General features: G+C 40.0%; 6 protein-coding genes across 9 annotated transcripts; 3 read left to right on the forward strand and 3 right to left on the reverse strand.

The window, feature by feature from the left end:
- Positions 1-350: 350 nt before the first annotated feature.
- Ssrp (structure specific recognition protein) lies at positions 351-4378 on the reverse strand. Its single transcript, XM_018024001.2, has 14 exons — positions 4145-4378; positions 3722-3907; positions 3427-3642; positions 3176-3351; positions 2969-3104; positions 2801-2904; positions 2595-2723; positions 2235-2526; positions 2010-2165; positions 1802-1942; positions 1544-1735; positions 1235-1465; positions 1085-1159; positions 351-1011 (listed from the first exon to the last, which is right to left on the reverse strand). Exons 1-14 carry the CDS (start codon positions 4193-4195, stop codon positions 889-891), a joined length of 2208 nt encoding a protein of 735 aa, XP_017879490.1. The 5' UTR covers positions 4196-4378; the 3' UTR covers positions 351-888.
- A 235-nt stretch (positions 4379-4613) lies between these two features.
- Positions 4614-5473, forward strand: EMC5 (ER membrane protein complex subunit 5). The gene is made up of 3 exons (XM_018024110.2): positions 4614-4794; positions 4881-4933; positions 5001-5473. The coding sequence occupies exons 1-3, from the start codon at positions 4713-4715 to the stop codon at positions 5187-5189; spliced, it is 324 nt and encodes a 107-aa protein (XP_017879599.1). The 5' UTR covers positions 4614-4712; the 3' UTR covers positions 5190-5473.
- Positions 5366-6930, reverse strand: Prosalpha4 (proteasome alpha4 subunit). The gene is made up of 6 exons (XM_018024109.2): positions 6692-6930; positions 6350-6476; positions 6151-6264; positions 5959-6092; positions 5705-5887; positions 5366-5628 (listed from the first exon to the last, which is right to left on the reverse strand). The coding sequence occupies exons 1-6, from the start codon at positions 6791-6793 to the stop codon at positions 5539-5541; spliced, it is 750 nt and encodes a 249-aa protein (XP_017879598.1). The 5' UTR covers positions 6794-6930; the 3' UTR covers positions 5366-5538.
- Positions 6931-7442: 512 nt separating this feature from the next.
- Positions 7443-11945, forward strand: LOC108624660 (glutathione hydrolase 1 proenzyme). Of its 3 annotated transcripts, none has more exons than XM_018024108.2 (11): positions 7447-7696; positions 8897-9050; positions 9158-9282; positions 9384-9523; positions 9602-9834; positions 9952-10112; positions 10186-10418; positions 10708-10903; positions 10975-11140; positions 11210-11356; positions 11419-11945. In XM_018024108.2, exons 1-11 carry the CDS (start codon positions 7689-7691, stop codon positions 11605-11607), a joined length of 1752 nt encoding a protein of 583 aa, XP_017879597.1. In that variant the 5' UTR covers positions 7447-7688; the 3' UTR covers positions 11608-11945. The 3 variants fall into 3 exon arrangements, with proteins under 3 accessions (XP_026669039.1, XP_017879597.1, XP_026669040.1); XM_026813239.1 differs by lacking the exon at positions 7447-7696 and having other exon boundaries at positions 8846-8927; positions 9001-9050; XM_026813238.1 differs by lacking the exon at positions 11419-11945 and having other exon boundaries at positions 7443-7696; positions 11214-11332.
- Positions 11897-17391, reverse strand: mus201 (rad2 superfamily protein mus201). Of its 2 annotated transcripts, none has more exons than XM_026813236.1 (10): positions 16191-17389; positions 15951-16055; positions 15708-15883; positions 15034-15465; positions 14745-14961; positions 13487-14667; positions 13322-13420; positions 13047-13260; positions 12745-12981; positions 11897-12678 (listed from the first exon to the last, which is right to left on the reverse strand). In XM_026813236.1, the coding sequence occupies exons 2-10, from the start codon at positions 16036-16038 to the stop codon at positions 12020-12022; spliced, it is 3303 nt and encodes a 1100-aa protein (XP_026669037.1). In that variant the 5' UTR covers positions 16039-16055; positions 16191-17389; the 3' UTR covers positions 11897-12019. The 2 variants fall into 2 exon arrangements, with proteins under 2 accessions (XP_026669037.1, XP_026669038.1); XM_026813237.1 differs by having other exon boundaries at positions 12586-12697; positions 16191-17391.
- A 41-nt stretch (positions 17392-17432) lies between these two features.
- Su(H) (recombining binding protein suppressor of hairless) lies at positions 17433-22463 on the forward strand. Its single transcript, XM_018024106.2, has 2 exons — positions 17433-18088; positions 19132-22463. The coding sequence occupies exon 2, from the start codon at positions 19247-19249 to the stop codon at positions 20765-20767; it is 1521 nt and encodes a 506-aa protein (XP_017879595.1). The 5' UTR covers positions 17433-18088; positions 19132-19246; the 3' UTR covers positions 20768-22463.
- Positions 22464-22561: the final 98 nt, after the last annotated feature.

A 22561-nucleotide genomic window follows, 5' to 3' on the forward strand; every position in this document is an offset into this window, starting at 1 on the left:
GCGGCTATCACTCGAGCGAACGATTCCCATTCGACATATATATATATTCCTATATCCCATCTTCATACTGCCTGGTACTGCCTATAATGTATATATGCTACGGTGGACCTGGAGGTTCTTATCTCTGCTACGGTGGAACCGAACAGGGTAGATTTCTCCTAAAGGTTCTGCTACATGCTAAAGGTGGACCATCTTCCCCAGTTGGCCGCAAGGTGCAGCACTTTCGAAGCGGTCTTACGAGAGAACAAAGGCATGGCATGAGCACTCTCAGTTTCTCTCTGCTGTAACTAACGGACTCAGTTGTCCTCGAAAGCTCTTATTGTACGGATGCAATTAAGACACACATTGTATTTCAAATAAATTCCTTTTATTCGTTGAGTTTAATAAGTGTTAAGTTCTACATATCTCGTAATAACATGTTACGTACGCAAGGATAGAGATTCAAATTCGCATGAAGGACACTGATTAATTGAAAGATTTTTTTTTTATTAAAGCGTTTAAAACATCAAGGAGGTTTATTTCCACTAGATTCTTTTATTTTACAAATTTTAATCGTAGTGTCGTAAGATAGAACTCCTCAAAGTAAACGTAAAATTCCTTATTACAACACTGAACAGAGTTTCCAGCTTGCAAAATATTATACCTTACTGAATATCGCTATTCCACTGATTACAAAAAAGGTGTATAAATATAACTGATCAATGTTTCTACATACTCCTTATTGTTTGTAATATATCACGTTTGTAATTGTATCTTCAAAAAAACTTGAATAAATAAAAAAATAAGGAATCATAAATATTCGATGGAATAGTTTACAAAATGTAACTGATTTGAAAATCCATAAAGGAATCTTGAATTAAGTATTAAACGAACAAGTGATAAAATCAATTAATCACTGTCTTTAGACTCTGCGTCGCTAGAAGGTGGAGTAGTTTCAATAGGTTCCTCGTCACTACCTTCGTCCGATTCGTCCTTCTTACTTTTCTTAGCCGTCTTCTTCTTCTCATCATCCTGAAAAAAATACATATAATATTAATTGAAATAATAATTAATCGAAGCATCGATGAGATAATAGTGAAGTTACCGCGCTGCGTTTTTCTGCCTTCTTATTCCTCTTATTATCATCACTGTCTTCATCGGATTGCTTTTTTGCCGATTCCTGTACAAACATTCGATCAACGACAAAGTCATATGCATAGCCTCGATCTAACGAGGCTTCAGTATATTTATATACCTTCTTGTCATCGTCGCTACTACTATCATCCTCGCTAATATATTCTTTGCTCTTGAAATTAGGCCCGGTCATCAATTTACTGGGAGATTCTTTCTTGGTCTCCTTCTTCTTTTTCTCACCCTTCTCCGGTTTCTCCTTCTTTTCTTTCTCTTTCCCGCCACCGCTAGCTTCGTACTCCTTCATCGACGCAGCGTAATCTTTCTTTGCCTTAGCCGCTTTCTGTTCCCATTCCTGCGAGAGTAGATAAAACATTAATATTTCGAGTTCGTACTAAAAGCAGGTGCAGCAGATAAACGATCGCAGCCTTACAGATTTATCTTTAAGTTCCCTCCACATCTCACCGCCCTTTTTCGCTATTTCCGTAACAGCGATACCAGGATTATCTGCCTTAATTTTGTCTCGCGCGCTGTTCAACCATATCATAAAAGCAGTCGGCGGTCTCTTGGGTTTGTTCGCGTCTCTCTCCTTCTTCTGTTTCCTAGGCTTTCTCGGTTTCTCCGACTGAACAAAATAATCGTATTGTTGATTATAAGGAATTATAAAAGAATTCATAATGTAGATACTTGCCACAGTCTTGGCGGATTTCGATTTCTTTTCCTTCTTCTCCTTCTTGTCTTTCTTTTGACTCTTCTCGGATGCGTCGGAATCATTTTCACTATCCGAACTATTAGGATTACTGTCGTATTCCTCCGCGACATCGCTTTCATCCTAAATTCATTTTATATTGAATATATGTTCGCAATGCAATTAGTAAAATTTCAATAAAAAATTATACTTGATTAGGATTGAAGTCTTCGTCGGTCGACTCCTCTTCGGAATCCTGATTGTCTTCATCTCTTTCTTGGGCCTCGGCTTTGACTCTCGCTAGGTAAGCATCCGGCTCATCTTCTTGATCACTGTCTCCAAAGTCGTTGTCATAATCCAGTTTGTCCTATCACACAAACGAGACTTTGAGTATACTGAAAAAAATTTGGTTCAGACAGGTTATAGATATACTCACGCTTTTGCCTCTGTTTTTGACCCTAAGTTTTTTGGAGGTAATGAAGTCAAACAGCTTTCCATACTCCTCTTTTTCAATGTTGCTAAACGTGTGCACCACACCACTGGTCAATTCAATCTCAAAGTCGAACGACCTGGTGGACCCTCCGCTACGAGCAAAGTTCACCGACGCGATTTCCTCGAATCGTATGTGAATCGGCGGCTTGTGCACGTAAATAAAACCTCGCTCGAGAGGGTATAAGAAACCTGCCGCGGCTTTGAAGGAGCAGGTAATAGCGAGAGTTCCGGAATGGCTAGAAAATGAAATGATCGTAACGATATCCCGTGAAAGTATTTTTACATCGACCAGTTCGAAATTTACCTAACGAAGTTTCCAGGTCCTGTAAGTTTCCTGTTAATTATCACTTTCATTATCTTCCCCAAAACTTCGTATGTCGGACCGGACAATTCCTTCGACAACTTGTCCTCGTACTTTTCCTTCAATTCTTTCCTATAACAATATGCACATCGTTTTAAATGTTTATATCGTACATTATCGAAACTGATTAACTAAATTTCGATACGTACTCGGAAAATGGTAATTCGATCGAAGTTTCTTCTTCGGCACTGAACAGTAATACTAGATAATGGTAACGTGTTTGACCTTGCTTGATCGGCGGGTCTAAACTGACCTAAACAAGACAGTATCAAAATCATTACGTGTATTAAGAATAAAAATAATTATTAGAGACTTACCACAAAGTACATTTGCCTGTTGTCCTTGTGTGGTAAGAGGAACAGCCTTAGAACCGTAGACATTGGAATCTTATAATCGAATGTTTTACCATGCAATTGGAAGAATGACTGAAATATCTTTATGTCATAACGACCACTGAAATAAAATCGTGTTAATTTAATATCGATCAAAGCTGAGACACATAGTCCTTGAATATAAATACATACCGAGGTGTGAGACATTGGACTTCTCTAAATATGGCAATGGCATCTCCGCTGACGCTGATAACAGATGCCTTCTCCATAACTTGTTGATGGAATGCTTCCACAGGATCTTGATCCATGCTATCGCTGACTGGTATATGAAATCTCATTTCCATTAAACTTACAGGGGCGTCATCATTCTAGAATACGGATTATAATATGCTTATCTTTCATCAATTAAAACTTGAGCAATGTCCTAATAAACAGTATTCTACCTGATGAAATTCCAATGTAACTTCGTTTTTCCCAGTGTTACATTGAGAAACATTGTACAATGGAATTTCGAAAGCAGTATGATGCCCAACATCGAAACTCAGCACAGAACCATTGAACCTGGCTGTGCCCCAGTTCCAACCCTTTAAACTGAGCTCTTTTTCCAGCATGTCTTTCTTATAATTCTGTGCAAAGAACTTTGCAATTTTCTCCTGATCCTAAAGAAAGATTACATATACATGAATCATATTCTTGAAATAAAGTCGAAGAAACTTCATATTTAGCAAAGTTACTTACACCGTCTTTGAAACCACGAAATCTGTGTAATGTGCCATTTTTAAGGAATATTCTGAGGCCCCAAGTACCAATGAATTTCTGATAATTCACCATGTCTATGTCTGATGCTGAAATTTGTTCCACTTTCCCTGTCTTTTGATTCTTGAAAATCAGGTGCTGATCTGTTAGTTTTAATCGTCCGGGAGTCTAAAGAGAAAGATTCAGTTAGAGGAATAACTGATAAAACATTACAAATACCCTTAAAAATAAGTAGTCATCACACAACGAATATAATTGACAATAGATATGATGTGTACATAATAGATTTCTAACCCGAATACCATCGAAGAATTAACGATTGAGAGACATAAGTAAAATTTGATACAACAGTATACTGAAAAGATTGTCACATGTAATTAAATAAAAAAGATATATTTTAATTACCATAGCTCCCTTCACTTCTGCAATTACATCGGTGTATTCTAAGAAATCCATCTTCGAAACTACTTGAATTAATTCGTTTAATCAAGTCCTCTTTTATCTTCTACAAACTAGGTGCATAACATTAAAATAAAAATGTTCTCAGTTAATCACGCTTTTTTTCTAAATGCACGAGAACGACACGTTGAAATAACACAGCAAACAAGCTTTCTGGCGTGGTTTCTTTACATCAATCAGGTAATGCGCGCCATATTTCTTAATATACCTTTAATACATATGTATACTCATTTCAAAACATTTTTTGCAAAGATGATTGGTCGAACTCAAATTTTAACGAATAATACAAAATATGAAAGAGGTATATTCTTTTATTCCTCTATCATTATCCATATATAATCATCGCTGTTTTTACGCAATAAATGATTTACAATCTGAATAAATCATTTTATATTCCAAAGAACTTAGCTTAGGATTAGGAGTCGTTGTTGGAAGGATTGAGAGTGGGGATCGAGTTACTTGTAGTTGTGCTTACGCGAAACTTTAAACATTTGCAATTCGGAATACAATAAGAATGCCTGCGACGACGCTACATAAATTTATAACTTTCATAGGGCTGATGTCAATATTACACACAGCATACTCAGCTGCCCAACGCACGTATCATTTCCTTTTTCTTAATCTCGTTTTAACAATTCGTAGGTTACCCTACTTGTGTCTACTCACCGAATATCATTTACAGATCGGTCATACTTACGAATAACAGAACAAGAATTCATAGCTCTGCCCATTGACGTAAGTATTCGTCGACCGAGGTATTTAAATCATCAAAAATATTCAAACTAACATGTTTGCTTTACAGATTTTGATTCAAGGCATCGTTAGCTTGTTCATGGTCATGTATGGAGTAATGTACATCGCCGGTGACTTCAAGGAAATACGGGCAGTGGTTGATTTAGAAAACAAATCTTGGGAGACACTAAGGAATCTCCCGTCGTTCCAAATATTCAGTCACCGTGGGAGAGCCTTGTCTCCCCAATATGCACAGTGAAACTTAAAGCTTTGTTGTTACTTTCCAAGAAGACACAATAAATTGATATGACTATTTAAAAAGTAATTTCCTGCTTTGCACTGATGCATCAGATGGACTTAATTCAAACGTTGTTTATTAACGATTTATTTATACACGAGTGTATGGAACGAGCAAAAAAAGACGGAGCAGTGATATGAATTTTAGACCATGTATTTAAAAACACGTGTGAATATACATGTTATGGTTTCTGTAAGCGCAACAGTAAAGTACAAATAAAAGGTGTATTAGAATTTTGTTTCTCATCCGTGGAATTTATATTTATTTCACCGATAAGTAAATAGTAAAAGTGTAACTCTATGTAAAGACATCACTTTTTCTGCTTCTTCTTTTCAGCCTCTGCTTCCTTTTCTCTCTCAATTTCATTCACGTATTCTTCAATAGTATCTGCATCCAACATCTGTGGAACAAAGAATATTTGAAAACATATTCATTTGGTTTCTACTGGATAAAAAAAAAGAGATCAAGGTGTGTACCTGAAGAGGTTGACCGCGTCGCATTACCGCGATTTCTAAATTCTTTTTGCCTGATTGTACTACTTCTAATAAAGCTTTAATAGCTAGTTTTATGGTTCCCTTCTCTGTAGCTACTTCCTCTGACGTATAATACTTTTGTAAAAATTCGTGAACCGTCTTTGCATTTCTACCAGTTGCATTAGCCTTTAAAAGATGAGTGCATTTTATTCTCTGTTCAGGAATGACATTCTTCGATCGACAAACAATATATGTACCTTCCATTCGTAATAAATGCCTGAAGGCTCTGTCTGGTACAAATGTGGGATGCCGTCGTAGTCAAATCCAGCCAAGAGGCAAGAGATTCCAAAAGGTCTTCTACCATTACTTTGTGTATACTTTTGCTTTAAACCTAAAGGTTTTCATTGTTTATCGCATCCATACATATTCATTTCATCTGCGATACTTACCTGCAATATACCTAGTTATATACTCCAATGTAACTGGATCTTCCACGGTTAATCTGTGACTCTGACATTCGACTTGTGCACGATCAATTAACACTCTCGCGTCTGCTGTCAGGCCTAGAAAAATGTAGAAACCAAATTAGGAGTAGAATGTACTTATAAAGTGGAGTCGGTAATGGATTATCTGAGATTACGATCGAACCTGCGAAAGCCATTACGACGTGTTCATCTAAAAGACATATTTTACGAACTGTCCGCTCTTCTTGAAGCTTTGCAATCGATTTCTTTTCAACTCCTAAAACGACTACATCGGTACCACGTACGCCGACCTGAAACAAACGATTTCAACACTTCCTCGAAACAGAATGTGATTGGGGATCAAACATTGTTCCGATCTGCGAATTCGTCATTCAAGTAGACAGTAATATAATCGTACAACTTTCCGTGCAGGGGACAGAGTATTTAACGCGAAATTTATACATGGAAACTCTGCAAGCTCACCGCAAACAATTAAAGGAAGGTTAGACGAAACATTTTACCGTACCGCGGAGGAACCTTTTCTAACAGCTTCTTGGGCATATTCCACTTGAAGCAGGTGACCGTCCGGCGAAAATACCGTGATAGCTCTGTCGTATCTCGCTGACATCGTTTCCAACTAATAAAAGAGCAGACCTCACTGTTTGATTCACTAGCGGAATGAAATGACTTGGCCGTTTTTCAAAATGATCGCTTCTCATACTAACACTAACTTATACTCTGCCGACGACCGGGCCGACGGTCCTGATTCAGTTTCTTACCAATAGAGGGTACATTTGCGCGCTTCACTTTCCTTTATTTTAACATTCACAACGTTGCGGTGTCTTCCGAAAGGTAATATAATAGACCTGTTTACCTGCATTCCAACACAGCCAATTATTTCTTTCATCTTTTTACCAAGGATTTACAGAACTCCTTGTTAACAAGAGCAATTCATCATCTCATCTATTTGATTATTTCCTTATTTTTATATTAATGAATATTTAATCCTTGGTTTTATTTTCTTAGATTTCTTTAAGTTTTATTTTCTTCTAAGGAATAGGATTTATATTTACTGGGAAGTAGACATAAATTTTTATCGTTTTATAATACTTAATCCGGATCACTCGATAAATATTCGTAACTGGAGAAAGCGCGCTCAAGATTATAGTGGACAGGTTTTTTTTAAAATACTTGAGTTGTGATGCAAGCATATAAATTTGATGCTAAAATAAAACTCGCGCAGGCGAATTGTTTATAAAATGAATTGAAATCTCTAATCTTTTTGAGTGGCAATAAACGGGGATCGAAAGGGGATTACAAGTATTGATAACGTCGAATGGGAAACGGTGACGTATTGGCTCGAAAGTAAATGAAGAAATTACAAGTATTCGATATTGTGAATTAAATAGAGTAGTGGGGATGAATAAATAGAATCTATTGTAGCTAGTATAAAAGGCAACGATCGACACAGTGAAACGTTCAGTCAAGGTTGTGCGCTCTCTTACCGCGTTTGTCTATACAGCATGATCGGGTTGGTAGAAGACAAGTTTCTTTTCTTTTCCTTTTTTTTCGTTACAATAGATTTGCATCGCCGCCTCTATCAATTGTTACACAGTGTTTCGTTCTGCATTTCAAATGAAATAGTTAATCATTTAATACCAAATTGTCCGTGTTGGATCGCCAGTAGAAGTGTGTTACATTCGATGATTGTTAAATCGTGCAATTTGCCATAAACGAATAAATTCTTGCATTTATATGCAATTGAATTATGTAATGTATAATGCAACACGTTTCTCATCTATATTCGATTAATATTGAAAACTGCGTCAACTGGTAAGAGTTAGAACAATTAATTGCCACCGGAGTCATCGCAATTAATTGGATCCCATGAAATTGATTCGCTTCACAATTAAACACACGTGTTTTAAAAATGAAACGACCAATAATAAGCTGTTCAGTTTCTGGCAAACCCGATACGTCATGCTTCAGCGATTAGCGCGTCGCTAATTGGCAGAATAGATAAGTCATAAACTATTTCCTCATTGTTAAAAACGAGTTTTGACGCATGTGTATTAATTATAACTATCACAATACTACGAACACAAGGAGAATTATTGCCATATCGGTATTAACGGCCTGTTGCACAAATGTACACTGTAGTGTCATCCATTTCACAATTTTTGCAACTAATCATTGATAGTACAAGTTGTTCGAGATAAGCTAATTCATAATTACGAGATTGAGTGTTCCGATTAAGATTAAGAAAACTATTATTAAGCAATTTACTAATGACTTACGTACATCCATAATCCATATTAAAATACTCTGGTCCCCTTTATTTTCTTGAACCGTAACGATTACCGCGCTCCATTGCAACTTAAACTACCTTGAACAGAATTGCAGTTCAATTCAGGGTAAAGACGTACACACGACGACGCATCGGAAAGAGTTATATGTAAATTAATCTGAAAAGTGCAACGACGTGTAGTCACTGGAAATTATGAATTAATCGAACAATTTCGCGTTGCACATTGAATCGAGACGATCGACGATTCACATGTGCAACTGATTCGGAAATTCGGGGGGTCGATGCGTGCCGATTTTCCATCATTAATCCCTTGACCCATATTCTGTCCGAACGACGACGCGTCAACCTCGAGGATGTTGACGTCTAAATATTTTCTCGCCAAATCATTTTGTGAGATTGATACGACCGTTCGTTTGCACGCAGACTAAGCAGGCGAAAGCTTTTAATATCTGGGGTGAGCATCGGCATCATTTTAGCTGCGATCATAGCAGTTATATTAATCGTTTCCCTCGGTAACAATGATTCAGAAAACGAGAACACCAAGAATGCTGCATTGTATCATGGAGTCTACAAAAAGGTAAAATAATTAAGATAAGAATGGAGCGAAACGGCACGACTTCTGGGCCGAGCCTGATAAAATCTGTTCACTCCGCGTTTGATAATTAATTTGTCTTGGCTCGCAAGGCTGCGGTGTCTACGAACGGACCAGAATGCGCTCATATCGGAGCTTCTATGTTAGCCAAGGGTGGCTCGGCCGTCGACGCGGCTATTGCTGCCCTCCTATGCGAGGGAGTCGCCTCCTTGCACAGGTAAATCGACAGGAACGATCTCAAATAATATTGTTCATTTAATCATTTAATTGAGATAATATGTTTCTTTAATCTTTACCTCGCTCTACTTGAAATCAAAGTATGGGATTGGGTGGTGGATTTTTAATGACCATCTGGGACGCGAATACTAAAACTGCCGACTACTTGGATGCACGGGAAGTTGCGCCGGGCAAGGCAGACAGGGACATGTTCAAAGGCGATCCTGAGTTGGCAAAGTACGGTACGCTATCGGATCTCACGTTACAAACATTGAAAATTGACCGAGCAAGGATACTGATCCGATCATTATTTGAAAAAGGTGGATTAGCGATTGCCGTGCCGGGCGAATTGATGGGATACTGGGAGGCTCATAGAAAATACGGGAAACTGGCGTGGTCAGAATTGTTCGAACCAACGATCTCACTGTGCGAAACTGGATCCATCGTTACTACTTATCTGCACAACTACTTACACTCCAAAGAAGAGAAGATAAAAAAGGAAAAGTCATTGGCAGAGATTCTAATAAACCCTAAGACCAACACGACGTGGAAGGTAAACACTGTCGATTAATCTAAATTCTAATGCGTACATATCTCTCACATACATTTCTTCATACTTGTAACGTACATTTGTCAATTAAATTAAACTCTAACGAAACACATTTATTAGCAAGGCGATAGGATCAAGAGACCTCAGCTGAAAAAGACACTGCAAAAGATTGCGAACTTGGGGCCCAGCATATTTTACAACGGTTCCATAGGTGACGAACTAGTAAAAGAAATAAAAGCCTTCAATGGTATCATCGAAAAGGAGGATTTAAGAAATTACAAGTTAGAAACTCAAGACTCTGTACAGTTTAATGTGCCACCGAAAGAGAGAGAGATTGATGTAAAATTGTTACAGAGTCAAGTGGTCGAAACCGATCAACACAACTTTCGGGGTATTCACAATGTACACCGCGCCGCCACCAGGCTCAGGTGCGATTTTAGCTTTCATTCTTAACGTGCTCGAGGGCATAATACCTAGCAGCAACGAAAACGTCATGTGGCAGAACATAGTCGAAACGTTTAAATGGGCTTACGCCAGAAGAAACGAGTTAGCTGACCCTGACTACACTCCGCCTGATTATGACATTGGTGAGTCGGTAACTTACATTATCGTACAATCGCAGGTAAATACGCAGCAGCAAATATCAATCATCATTTTTTTGATAAACGAATTACGTCTTCACAGTGGACTAGTCTAGATAAGAGCATGAGATAAGCAAAATTCAGAATCAACTCAGTTTACGAATAACGTCGAATTATTAATTATACTGCGATACTTTGCAGATAAGAAATCGTACCAAAAAAAAGAAAATGTATTTGTTTGCAGATTTTATCTGATTTCATGTTGACTAAATTCTGTTTTATCTGATAATGACAGCTGCTCTTTTGGCCAATCTAACGTCCATGGATTATGCCAAGGAAATTCGGCACAAAATTAAAATAGACAAAACGAGCAACGATCCGGAATACTACGGAGCTGTGACGGTAACACCGAACGATTCTGGAACGTCGCACGTTTCCGTTTTGGCCCCCGACGGATCAGCTGTATCGGTCACATCTACTATAAATCAAGTGTACGATCGTTTCATTATCTCAAATACAGTCTTAACGAACGAAAGTACAATTCGATTCTCGAATCTGACAGTTTAGGTGCGATGATACGTTCAACATCAACTGGAATAATATTTAACGACGAGATGGACGATTTCAGTTCGCCAAATATGATTAATGGATTCGATTTACCACCCTCGCCAGTAAATTATATTAAACCTGGTAAAAGACCCATGAGCTCCATGAGCCCGACGATAATTGTAAGCATAATCATTTTCAGAATTCATCTAGCGTACCGAAAAAGTAATTTTCATTCACTTATTTTAAAGTTAGATGATAAAGGAGATGTTCGGTTAGTTATCGGTGCTGCAGGCGGTACCAAGATAATTTCTGCAGTCGCAATAGCAACGGTATTAAATCTTTTCTCCGGATACCAAATAAATCATGCTGTCGAAGCGTTGAGACTTCATCACCAGGTAAACTCTCATATTGTATAATCATGATGCCAAGTGTCTGTGAACGATTTTCGAAATTGCAGCTACTGCCGATGAAAGTGGAGAACGAGCGAAAATTCGCCCCGACAGTATTGAGTTATTTACACAGTATCGGGCACAACGTATCAACTTATGGTGGAATCGGTAGTGCTGTTACAGCTGTGGCCAAGCAACACGGACATATAATCGCCAGTTCGGATTTTCGCAGAGAAGGCAAGACCGCCGGGTTTTAAGATTACATACAAGCGATTCCACGAGCAAACGATAGAAGCCGAAAAACAATATGTGATTTTAAATACGTAACTGCTCCGAGTAAGATTTCCGTGCCACTTTTAGTATTATATTTCCGAAAGTATTAGATTTAATTGGGGACATTGTAAAATATAGACGCCAGTATTTTCGTTATTCGAGATACAAGTCGTACATTAATTTTTATCGTTAGACCTATTGTAAAAATGCTCGAGTGAAAGTATTTCGTGTATTTTATAACGTTACATTTTATACGATTTCCAACGAACCAAGCACAATGTAAAAAATAATTTATTTGAAAAAGAGAATGTACAAACCTTCATTTAATCTTCGTTATATTCACGCCTCTCGTTCGTACGTTGCGTCGATTTAAACAGATCTATGCACTTGTCTTTATTAATTACTGTCACTTTCGGAGAGATCAGCTTCCTGTTTCACTTTTCGCACGTAACGATTCACTTTTTTCGTTTTGCACAATCCTTTCTTCGACTTGCGTAATATTTCGATAGCGTGCAATTTATTTTTCAAAGCGTTCGCTTTATCCTTCTCCCTTTGCGGTATATGTTCGTCGACACTTTTTTCTGGCAGAGTGATAAGTCGGGACTTGTCTTGATCGACCTCCTCAGGATTCAATGCTTTATGTTCAACTTTCGAATCGGTCTGTTCAGTCTTTGATTCTATAGTTTTCTTTCGCCTTCCACCAGCAGGTTTCTTTTTCTTAACCGGCGCAGCCTCCGCAGCCTCGGGATCTTCCGCGTTTTCATTATTTAACTTATGCACAGCTTTCTGCACTCTTTTACTCAAAGCCATTTCGATCGGTTTTGGAACAGTGTGTAGTTTAAAGTACGCGCTTATCTTACTCTGACTCTGCTTCTCTTCCAATCTCTTTAATACTGGTGCCATGATCGCCATGGATTTATGTTTGTCCCAACCGAATTTTTGCTTCGCGTAATCGGTTAATAATAATATGTTTGGCTTACTCCAAGTGAAAGCCTCTCTCGATTCGTCCACTTCCGGGAACAGGTACGCTTGCACAACGGCTTGATTAGGGAAGCCTGTACATGGAAAAACAGTCTAGAAGTCACTCGTAACGATTAAAAGTAACACTATGTCTCAGGTACCTTTCTGAATTTGTAGGTTTTGCAATTTGTTGCGCAGAGTCGCTTTTCCGGGACCGGCGGATCTACCGTTCTCGATCCAGGTACAGAAATTGCTCAAACCGTGCAGCAGATCGTCACCCTGCGACGGAAAAGCTGCTAAAATTTCCAGCGCGGTGACTGGGCCAATGCCGGTTAACCCTGTAGTGTAATCGCTGCCGACTAAAAGAGCTAGTCTTATCATCTCGTTACGCGACAACTCTGGAAACAAAATCACGTCAGGTTTCCTCGGGGATATTGGGTAACTGGGAAATTGGATGACTTACTAAGGTGATATTGTATGTCCTCTGAGCGAAATTCAAGAACTTTTTTGCTGTTGTCGAAAAAATTTTTGTAAACACATCGACCCCCGAACAGCCAGATATCCGAATCATCCGTAATCGTGCCATCGGTCAGACGAATTTGTTCTAATAAAGCGCACTGCGCCTCTGCCTCCATGGGCGCAACGATATACGGGATTCCGAATATTCGTAACAGTTCCTGATGAAAGTATTTCATTATTACAATGAGAAGGTAATTAATTAATTTTATAAAGACTCACCTGAGCCTCTGTTCGGATCTGATCCGAAATGTCGATACCCTGCCTTTCTAATCTTCCAATATCTGCCACTAGTTCCGATTGTCTATCCTCTAACTGAGACTGAAAACGAAACACGCTATTATGTCAGACATTACGCTAACGTTATGCATCATTTCACAACAGTACCTGCAAACATAGCAAGTCATCCTTATTCAAGAGAATAGGTCTATTCTCAATTTCTGCATCATGTTTTGGAATACTCGCCGCATCATTAACACTATTCTTGTTCCTCATTTGAATTACCTCGGATTTTGCATTCGTATGTGCATCTATTTGCGAATGTACATTGTCATTTTCTTTAATTATACTTGAAAATTGCTTAATTTCATTTTCAATTCCGGGTAAGCGATTCTCCGAATCGATTGCATTTTCCGAAGCCTCTTCGAAATGTACTCTCTTTAATGACTGCTTAGGTACATCGTGTCCTGTACATTGAGTATTCTCTTCGACGACTGCTTGGGTACTTTGTGAACTTGTCTGTACATCTGACTCGCTGTTGGGTGTGTTGAATATGTCGGCAAACATATCATCCTCTATTTTTTCGTCGGATCTAAATGTTATTTGAATATTTTGTTGCGAAATACATTTCTCGATACTGGCATCAGTCTTTGGTACAGGCGCATCTTCTATTTCGATAAAATCGTCCGAATCGGATTCCGTTGAACTCATTACCGTATCTTTTGATTCAGCTTGCACTTCTTTTGAAACAGCAGTTGTAACAGGTGTCGCGTCAAATTCAAGTTCTGGCGCAGGGGTTGCTTCTTTCACATCCGTAGAATCATGGCTTACAGACTTTGCGTCTCCTTCGCACGACAAAGTTGAATCTTCTATTGTAATCGATTTCGTAACATCTGTCATATCTGCGTTTTTGCACTCTTCAGATTGCGTAATTAAGCCTTCATGTTCCTTTTTATGGGAACTGGATTTTTCTTTTACCTTTGAGATATCTTCTTTACTCTTTTGTTCGAGAAGAACATGGATCTGTTTCTCCGTTAATCCGCTGTACTCTAGCATGTATGTTAAAGCAGGATTACTCATAATATCTCTCCCAGAATACTTTTTTATTTGCAATCTGTTGGATTCTATTTCCGGTTCCGTATCGCTGCTCGTATCCCTCGTGAACTCGAAACTGTTGACATCTATTATTTCATCGTCGCTGTCCCAATCGTTCAGTGCGTATTCGTCCATGTCCTCAATGATCGATGGTAATTTACTGGGTCCAGCAACGCATTCATCCACCTTGTTGTCAATATTCTGTGAACTCGCGCTGCTCGAATCGACGTCGTTGCTCTTGAGTGCATTTTTATCTACAATCAAAAGTTCACGGAGATATGGAAACGCTTGGTTTCGGTCTGAATGAAAGGTTGCAATGAAATATGCGTACCACTGATATAAATGACCCTAGTTACATTATCCGCAGCGATACGGTAAGCATAATTCTGGGCGTTCATCGGTATCCCTTGTTCTTTCATCAACTTTTCCAGTTCCTCTAACGTAAGCGTCTTGCCTCCCATTTCCTTCTCCGACGATTCTAAACTCTCTTGAACCAATCTACGTTTCAACAGACGTTTCATTTGGAAACCAGAAAAGTGTGTCGACTCCTATACAAAGAAAACACATGCTACAAGAAAATAAGTAAATCTGTATTTTAGTCGACCAAACCAAATATATACTTGCGGCATTTCGTGTAAACGACCCCACGAACTTTGTTTCCGCGTTTCCTTCAGGTCTGTCAGGATTTCGTAACGCATGTCGGCTGGTAAAGATTTAAACTCGACACTGGACACGTCCACGTTGTGAATGTTTCCACTCCATTTCGACTGTTTCCGCGGACTCGGCTCGTCCGATGAATCGGAATTGTATTCCTCGGCGAGTTCTAATTCAGCTTTGCTGGTGCTCGGCAGATCTGGCAGTTTAAACATATTATCCACGTTTCGTTTATTTTGCAAACTTAAAATTACTTCGGTGGTTTCCTTGGTGGCATCGGTTTTCTCGGGGTCAAGAACCGTTTTCACCGTCGAGTGTTTTATTAAATTATTTATTAATTCCGTCCTCATCTGCTGGGCTTTATTCTTGGCCATAGATTTCTGCTTCCTGCGTAGAGCCTGTAAACACAAAAGAATAAGAGCCTCTTTTCTCACTACCTGGTTCCCACAGCAAACTAATTACAGACAGACAATATTATAATCAAGATAAAAGTACAGTTTCATTAATACATGCACGAACAATGTTCTTAAGTCAGGTACGCTGCTGTTTAGAAAGTTAAATCAACTGGTGAAATTATCATCCAAGCAAATCTATAATTGATCTCCTCGTTACATGAAGCCAGAATAAAAAATATATTTACAATTGTAGCCTTCTTAAGCATCGGTACACCTCCGTCAAATACAAAAACTGGCTTGATTTTATAATAGAGAAGTTTGCATATTCTGTTGAACAAGCCGATGAGATGAGCATTGGGTTTCGGATTGCCAAAACGGTCCTGATATCCTGCTAATACTTGATGTATCCATATCGACACATCTGCAAAACAAAGAAATTGTAGCAAGTGACTGAATTTAATTCATCTACAATTACTATCATGTCATACCGATAGCCAAGACTTTTCCTTCTAATGTCTCCAAGGGCACTTGTTTTCCTGTTGCATCTAGCAAACGCCAAAGGCCATGAACTCCCATTATGTAAAGTAACTAAGCTGTACAGAAAGACAACACGTTCGATAAGAAACAGAATATATTCTTTTATGGAAAATGTATTTTCGAATATCTCCAACCTAGTTCTCATTTCGAGTGTACAAAGTTTTGCTAAAATGATTATATTGATCATTCACCTGTACGTAATTGATATTATGTCAACATCAAACGCCATTAAATCATCGGTTTTTAGTGTTAAAGCTCGACACGCAAGCAAAGCACTTATTGATACGAACGTCGCACCGTCGCAACGGTCAGCTGATTACTAGACATAGCAGCAGGAGGAGCGTGATTAAAAGATTAATCTCACGACAGCGACATTTGTACCTTCGACTTTAAAACGACAACTCCAGTTTCGTATACAAGGAAAGGCAAATAATCTATTATTGCCGAAAAGTATCGATAAATTTTAAGTGAATGAATCGTTCATCAATTACTGTGTTCTTGAATTACGATACGAAACGCAATTCTACAGTTATGAAACTTTCAGAAATATGAAGTGAAGCAATAGGATTCTAATTCAGTCATCAATGAAAATATACTATGAAAAGCATGACGAGCATATAAGCTAATATATTATAAAATATTTCAATACTGAGGCATGTGAAATTCTCAGTTAATAGTCTGTATAATGAGTAACTAAAAATGTCTAACCGGAAGAGAAATTCTGATTAGGCTGATTATGTACTTGGAGCGAATTTATAATTGTTGAAGGTGTCTAGTTAAAACGGCTCACTGGACAACCGTGAGTTTTGGATAGAATAAGAAGTAACATTATTCATAGGAGTTTAATTTGCCTATCCACGCGAACTCGTCCTATATTACGCAGCAACGTGCGCACCGGCGACCGTTCGTGTGACTCGCGTGCACACGGACACGTAACGTAATACGGTGGATCACGTTTGTGTGCACGGGATTCGTCTATTTCCCGACGCGTGTGCGAATACGTGTAATACACTCGGGCCGCATGATGTATATATCGTATCGTCATCATCAGAGAAGTGAAGTGAGGTAGAGGCCACCCACTCTTTCCCACAGCAGGTTTTTCCCACGCCCCCCAGGGTAACCCCAACATCCTTTTGCGGCAGCAATTCCATGCCACTTTCGGGCCAGAGGGGAGTAGCTCACGTCAGGTGGGGAACAAGAGGGGAAACTGGAGGCGCTTGGCTCGGCTGGGCCATTGTACAACAGTAAAACAATAGAATCTGCAGCTCAGTAACGTAGCTACCCAAACTACACGAGATTCGTCCTATTTTTAAACATTTTTCCTACGTATCGACGTTCATTTCTTGGGATATATAACGAACATAAAAAAGTAACAGTCTCGTATCAGAAATTTCGAAATACAAAGTAGAATTTTGTAGAAGGTTTTACCTCGAGTCACATTGGAGTACTTTGTCTTTTGGATCTTTTTATCATATCCTCAGAATTGAAATACTCGTTTTAAATCCAAGTCATTGTTAATGATGAAAGTAAGCGAGATGTTTGGAACGTTTAGAAGAACGATCGTAAGGGTGTTCAGGCTACCTTAGAGATACGCGCCTGCTACAGCCGCTTACGCGGTAGTAATAACTCTACGTGGTCGTTTCGAACTTGGTTTAGTTACTCGGCGAATATCGTCGGGGTGGGTTGCACCAACGCACTGTTCGATAGAAACTAGCGTCTATCGCTTCGCTTGTCATAGCGCGAGTGACTTCGGGTAAATTTAAAAACAAGAAAACGAGAACACCGTGATTTACATGCTGCGTTTGTTGATTCCTGACGTTGTTACACCAGGAAATATGCGGTTTGTGTTTGTATTTTGGATTTAAAGTGCGGCGCGCGCACGGCTAAATCGTTCTTAGGGATTGGCAGGACTGTTCGGAAAATTCGGAAAGTGAACAGGTGTTTTTTGAATGGATTAGGGAGAATAGGCGACGAGGACGCAAAAGGATTTGCGAATGGTGAAGGAACGGTGCAATATTTGTGAATGACAAATAATTGAAGAAAATGCATTGGGACCTATGTTTTGATTCAAGTTAGTCGAGAAAATGAGGTGAGCATCGAAACCGTAACCTGTTTTTATTCGGTGTAACCTTCTTTCCATTGAAGAAGGTAAATAAACGATACTGTTTGCATCTTAAATAATTTCTTATCGAAAGGACATAGGACAAACTTATCGTCGACCGAGCTTAAATATCTGTTCTTCGAAGGAGAAGATTTACAAAATTAAGGTTTCTGTTATCAACAGTCTTGCAAAGTCAATTTTTAACAAACGATTCTTACCAAACGAAATATATTCAGTTATTCCGGTCTCTTCATTTATCTCGTTTTGCACGTTGATAGCACTCAGATAGAATTTTCAGTACAAATTGTTAGCCACTTGTGAATTTTAAATGATCTTTTTTAAATCCACAGTAATGTAAGTGTACCAGTGCAGCTATTATACATACAAGTTTGTCTGTTGATTCCACGTTGGAACATGTATTTGTAATTCTGTCCATGATGCATTTAATTAAGAGTTACGAGCATACGTAACTTGTGTCTAGCAATTGGCATTGCAAGTTTTATCAGGAAGTAGTTTTTTCTTTTCCTGTAACACCGTGATATCTGTAGCCTGAAACAGAAATAATTTTGTCTCGTGGCGGTTGATACAATTATCGGAATGTCAAAAACATTTGCAAAACGCATTCTGTGGCATGTGTGCAATCGGAGAGGAACATCTTTGCACTCTGTAAATGCCTAGGTAGCACGGACTAGACACAATGCACAAAGGTGATTTAATTCATGCAGGAAAAATGGGTTCAGCTCAATTCCCACAGTGTACATGTACATTTCCTCTTTCCTGCGCCAAGACTAGCAATTCTTGGTACCTCGTTTAAAGAAGGATGCTTCGCGTTAATTATATCTTGCATCATAAAAAAACGAAAAATCTTTCCCACGCTAAATGAGCATAAAGTTGTACGCATCCTTGTCTATTCATGGCTACCAAATCATACCCTTTCTCCATATTTCAAACTGCTGATGTACATCTCTAAAAAAGAAGAGATAATTAAACGATTCGATTACCAGTTGAACAATGATGGAACGTATTTTCAGGTAAACCGGTGGAGCTAATTATGACATGCACGGATAGCAAGGGTAGTCTGGAAACGACCTAGCGACTCTGTTGTACAGTAGAGAGAATCAGGGCAAGAACCACGGAGGATTAAATATGCCACACCAGTTTGGTTTGCCGACGATGGCGCATGGAATGCAATCACCTCCTTCGCCGACCTCGGTCATGTCGGTTTATCCTCGATTCGGGTCCGGCGTCTACAGACCGGATCACCAGGATCAAAGATTGACGCGCGAGGCAATGGAGCGTTATTTACGCGACAGGAGCGACATGGTCATCGTGATCCTGCACGCGAAGGTCGCTCAGAAGTCTTACGGGAACGAGAAACGATTCTTCTGCCCGCCGCCGTGCATCTATCTTTTCGGGGACGGTTGGAGAATGCGTCAGGAGCAGATGCTGCGCGAGGGCGAGAGCGAACAGTCAGCTCAGCTGTGCGCGTTCATCGGGATCGGCAACTCCGATCAAGACATGCAGCAACTGGACCTGAACAACGGGAAACAGTATTGCGCGGCCAAGACATTGTACATCTCGGACTCGGACAAGAGGAAGCACTTTATGCTCTCGGTGAAGATGTTTTACGGCAGTGGCCACGACATCGGCGTTTTTCACAGTAAGAGGATCAAGGTGATCTCGAAACCGTCAAAGAAGAAACAGTCGTTAAAGAACGCCGACCTGTGTATAGCGAGCGGCACGAAGGTCGCGCTGTTCAATCGGCTGCGGTCACAGACGGTCAGCACGCGTTACCTCCACGTCGAGAACGGGAACTTCCATGCGAGCTCCACGCAGTGGGGAGCATTCACAATACACTTGCTCGACGATAATGAAAGCGAGTCCGAGGAGTTTCAGGTACGGGATGGATACGTGCATTACGGTAGTACTGTAAAATTAGTATGTTCCGTGACGGGAATGGCGCTACCGCGACTGGTGATCCGTAAAGTGGATAAGCAGATGGCCAGTTTGGAAGCCGACGACCCCGTGTCGCAACTGCACAAATGCGCGTTTTACATGAAGGACACCGATCACATGTATCTCTGCCTGTCTCAAGAGCGCATAATACAGTTTCAAGCTACGCCTTGCCCGAAGGAAGCGAACAAGGAGATGATAAACGACGGTGCTTGTTGGACGATAATCAGTACCGACAAAGCAGAGTATCAATTCTTTGAGGGAATGGGCCCCGTCAGATCGCCAGTGACCCCGGTACCGTTGGTTCACAGCTTACATTTGAACGGCGGCGGGGACGTGGCGATGCTCGAGCTGACTGGCGACAATTTCACGCCGAATCTTCAAGTATGGTTCGGAGACGTGGAAGCAGAGACTATGTACAGATGCCAGGAGAGCATGCTCTGCGTGGTGCCCGATATCTCGCAGTTCAGGGGTGAGTGGCTCTGGGTCCGGCAACCGACCCAGGTGCCGGTCTCGTTGGTCCGCAATGACGGCATCATTTACGCAACCGGGTTGACGTTCACGTATACCCCGGAGCCGGGTCCCCGACCTCACTGTCCACCGGCGGATGAGATCATGCGAGCGCCGCGTGCTATGCACAATCAGGCGAGCATGCCGCCGGCGATCGCAGACGTACCGTGGAACACGCATCAGCCACCACAGTCGGGTCTCTGATGTTTTCTAGACAATTACAGTGCGCATCACCAAAGTTTACGAGCTAGTGAGACGAACACTATTTCGAACATTCCCGTTGCATCGTTGAACGGCGATATCCCCGTGGATAACGAGCGGCTGGACGACGACGGTTCCTCGGCGAGCACGTACGCCGCGCAAGACCCGTTGGCCCGAGACGACACGAGTTTAGACGATGCGAGGAGCGAGACATAGCATTCCGTAGCGTCGGATGTCTGTGTCTCTACGTGGACATGTACAGTGTGCCGTGCCGTGGATCGTTTCCATATGTACGTAGGTTCCTAGCTTTAAGTGTTAAATACAGAAATTACACACAGGGATTAGAATTTATAGCGACTAATAGGATTAAGTGCTTTTTACGAATGTGAATATACCTAGCTAATTAGGTCAAACGGGAGGGAGAGAGAACGAATACGATGATTGAAAAAACTTACTTGAGAGTCCCTCCGTCGCGTCGTGTTCGACCAGTCATCGAAATCGTGCAATTGTATTATTGCACACCGATCGTTGAAAGTGGTTGTGCATTCTTTCTCTCGCGTTGCCGGAGCACTCTAAGTTTCGTTTCGAATTGATCGTGGCACTAGAAATGCACGTGACAGTATATGGAAGTACTGTCAGCAATTCTTAAACCGCTACGAATCTATTAAAAGCCGTTCTATTTTATTTAAGATATGCGCTGACGTCGACCAAAACAGCAAATCGCATTGTGTGCAATTCCGTCTGTTTTACACATTTCCTTCACCAAAATTGATAAGCATGTTTATTCAGTTTTCCGGTGAGAACGTAAGATTAGTATATAGCATATGGAAAGTTTATGAAACATTGATAGAACGTAACGCAGCGACGTTAATTTTTCGAAGTTAATTTGCATCACGATAGACATGAGTATTTCAACGAATAGGCAAAATTCGCGGTGCACACGCTTGCTCGATTTATATTTCAGCGCGCATCGAACCGGGCCGAGGTACGTTCCTCCACCACAATAGTACCAAACGGGCCGACTCCCACCCAAGCGTACAGCCTGGCGGCCCGTTTCGAAGCGGGTTGTCCACGTATGTACCGCGCAATATTTAGAGCTTTATAATGCAAGTACGCATTACTTCTTTAATTATATCGTACAAATTACTGTTTTGCAAATCGTTCAATGTTTCCATGCTTTTCTTCTTAAAATTATAGTTTATACTTATGACTATTATTTCATATAATAGAGAGAGTTGTCTAAATTAAGAAAGTACGGAATAAAATAGAACATGAGTAGTATAATTATTTTTTTCTTATCTTTATTTCAGCTGTTCTTCGAATAGCCTTTGATTCGAAGTCATTTGTATGAAATTCAACTGCCATTCGGAAATTAGTTTTAAGAAGAAAAGCATGGAAGACCACCCCGTCGGCTACCATAACTTACCGATCATTATTTATTTTTTTTTCAAGTTCGCTGACAATCCCGACTTGCTTTCTCTAACAGATTTTATGCACGCTTCTTTATTAATCTCACTCACCGTCTGTCGATGCTCGTCTTGAGATCTCTTTTTAAAAGCAGAAACGACAATATGCTTGTTCGCGAAATAAGCACGATCTGTATCGATGCATTCCCAATTGATACGGAAGATCAAAGTCTAAATATACACGTTTTATGTCTCTCTATGTTTTACAATAAATTGAAAAGATTTATATACAACGAAAAGTCTTTACTTGATGACCTACACGTATTATTTCCAAATCCCATTATTCGGATTTCGAGCTTCGTGGAACGATGCAATTTGACGATTACCCGGG

The sequence above is a fragment of the Ceratina calcarata genome, unplaced genomic scaffold (assembly GCF_001652005.2).
Source record: "Ceratina calcarata isolate Rehan_Ccalc_2016 unplaced genomic scaffold, ASM165200v1 scaffold321.2, whole genome shotgun sequence".
Classification (NCBI taxonomy): Eukaryota; Metazoa; Arthropoda; class Insecta; order Hymenoptera; family Apidae; genus Ceratina; species Ceratina calcarata.

Bases quoted from the DNA above. Each gene is read 5' to 3' on its own strand.
- Ssrp (XM_018024001.2), bottom strand. From the start codon at position 4,195: ATGGATTTCTTAGAATACACCGATGTAATTGCAGAAGTGAAGGGAGCT. The intron at 3,352-3,426 runs GTAGAATACTGT...TCCGTATTCTAG, and splicing joins TTACATTGGAATTTCATCAG to AATGATGACGCCCCTGTAAG. The intron at 2,166-2,234 runs GTGAGTATATCT...TTTGTGTGATAG, and splicing joins TCAAAAACAGAGGCAAAAGC to GACAAACTGGATTATGACAA.
- EMC5 (XM_018024110.2), top strand. From the start codon at position 4,713: ATGCCTGCGACGACGCTACATAAATTTATAACTTTCATAGGGCTGATG. The intron at 4,795-4,880 runs GCACGTATCATT...TATCATTTACAG, and splicing joins AGCATACTCAGCTGCCCAAC to ATCGGTCATACTTACGAATA. The intron at 4,934-5,000 runs GTAAGTATTCGT...TTTGCTTTACAG, and splicing joins TCATAGCTCTGCCCATTGAC to ATTTTGATTCAAGGCATCGT.
- Prosalpha4 (XM_018024109.2), bottom strand. From the start codon at position 6,793: ATGTCAGCGAGATACGACAGAGCTATCACGGTATTTTCGCCGGACGGT. The intron at 6,477-6,691 runs GTACGGTAAAAT...CGTTTGTTTCAG, and splicing joins TTAGAAAAGGTTCCTCCGCG to GTCGGCGTACGTGGTACCGA. The intron at 5,888-5,958 runs GTACATATATTG...CATCTTTTAAAG, and splicing joins GCATTTATTACGAATGGAAG to GCTAATGCAACTGGTAGAAA.
- LOC108624660 (XM_018024108.2), top strand. The intron at 9,283-9,383 runs GTAAATCGACAG...TTGAAATCAAAG, and splicing joins GGAGTCGCCTCCTTGCACAG to TATGGGATTGGGTGGTGGAT. The intron at 11,141-11,209 runs GTAAGCATAATC...CTTATTTTAAAG, and splicing joins CCATGAGCCCGACGATAATT to TTAGATGATAAAGGAGATGT.
- mus201 (XM_026813236.1), bottom strand. From the start codon at position 16,038: ATGGGAGTTCATGGCCTTTGGCGTTTGCTAGATGCAACAGGAAAACAA. The intron at 14,962-15,033 runs GTATATATTTGG...TTCTTTGTATAG, and splicing joins GTTTACACGAAATGCCGCAA to GAGTCGACACACTTTTCTGG. The intron at 13,421-13,486 runs GTACTGTTGTGA...TTTCGTTTTCAG, and splicing joins ATGACTTGCTATGTTTGCAG to TCTCAGTTAGAGGATAGACA.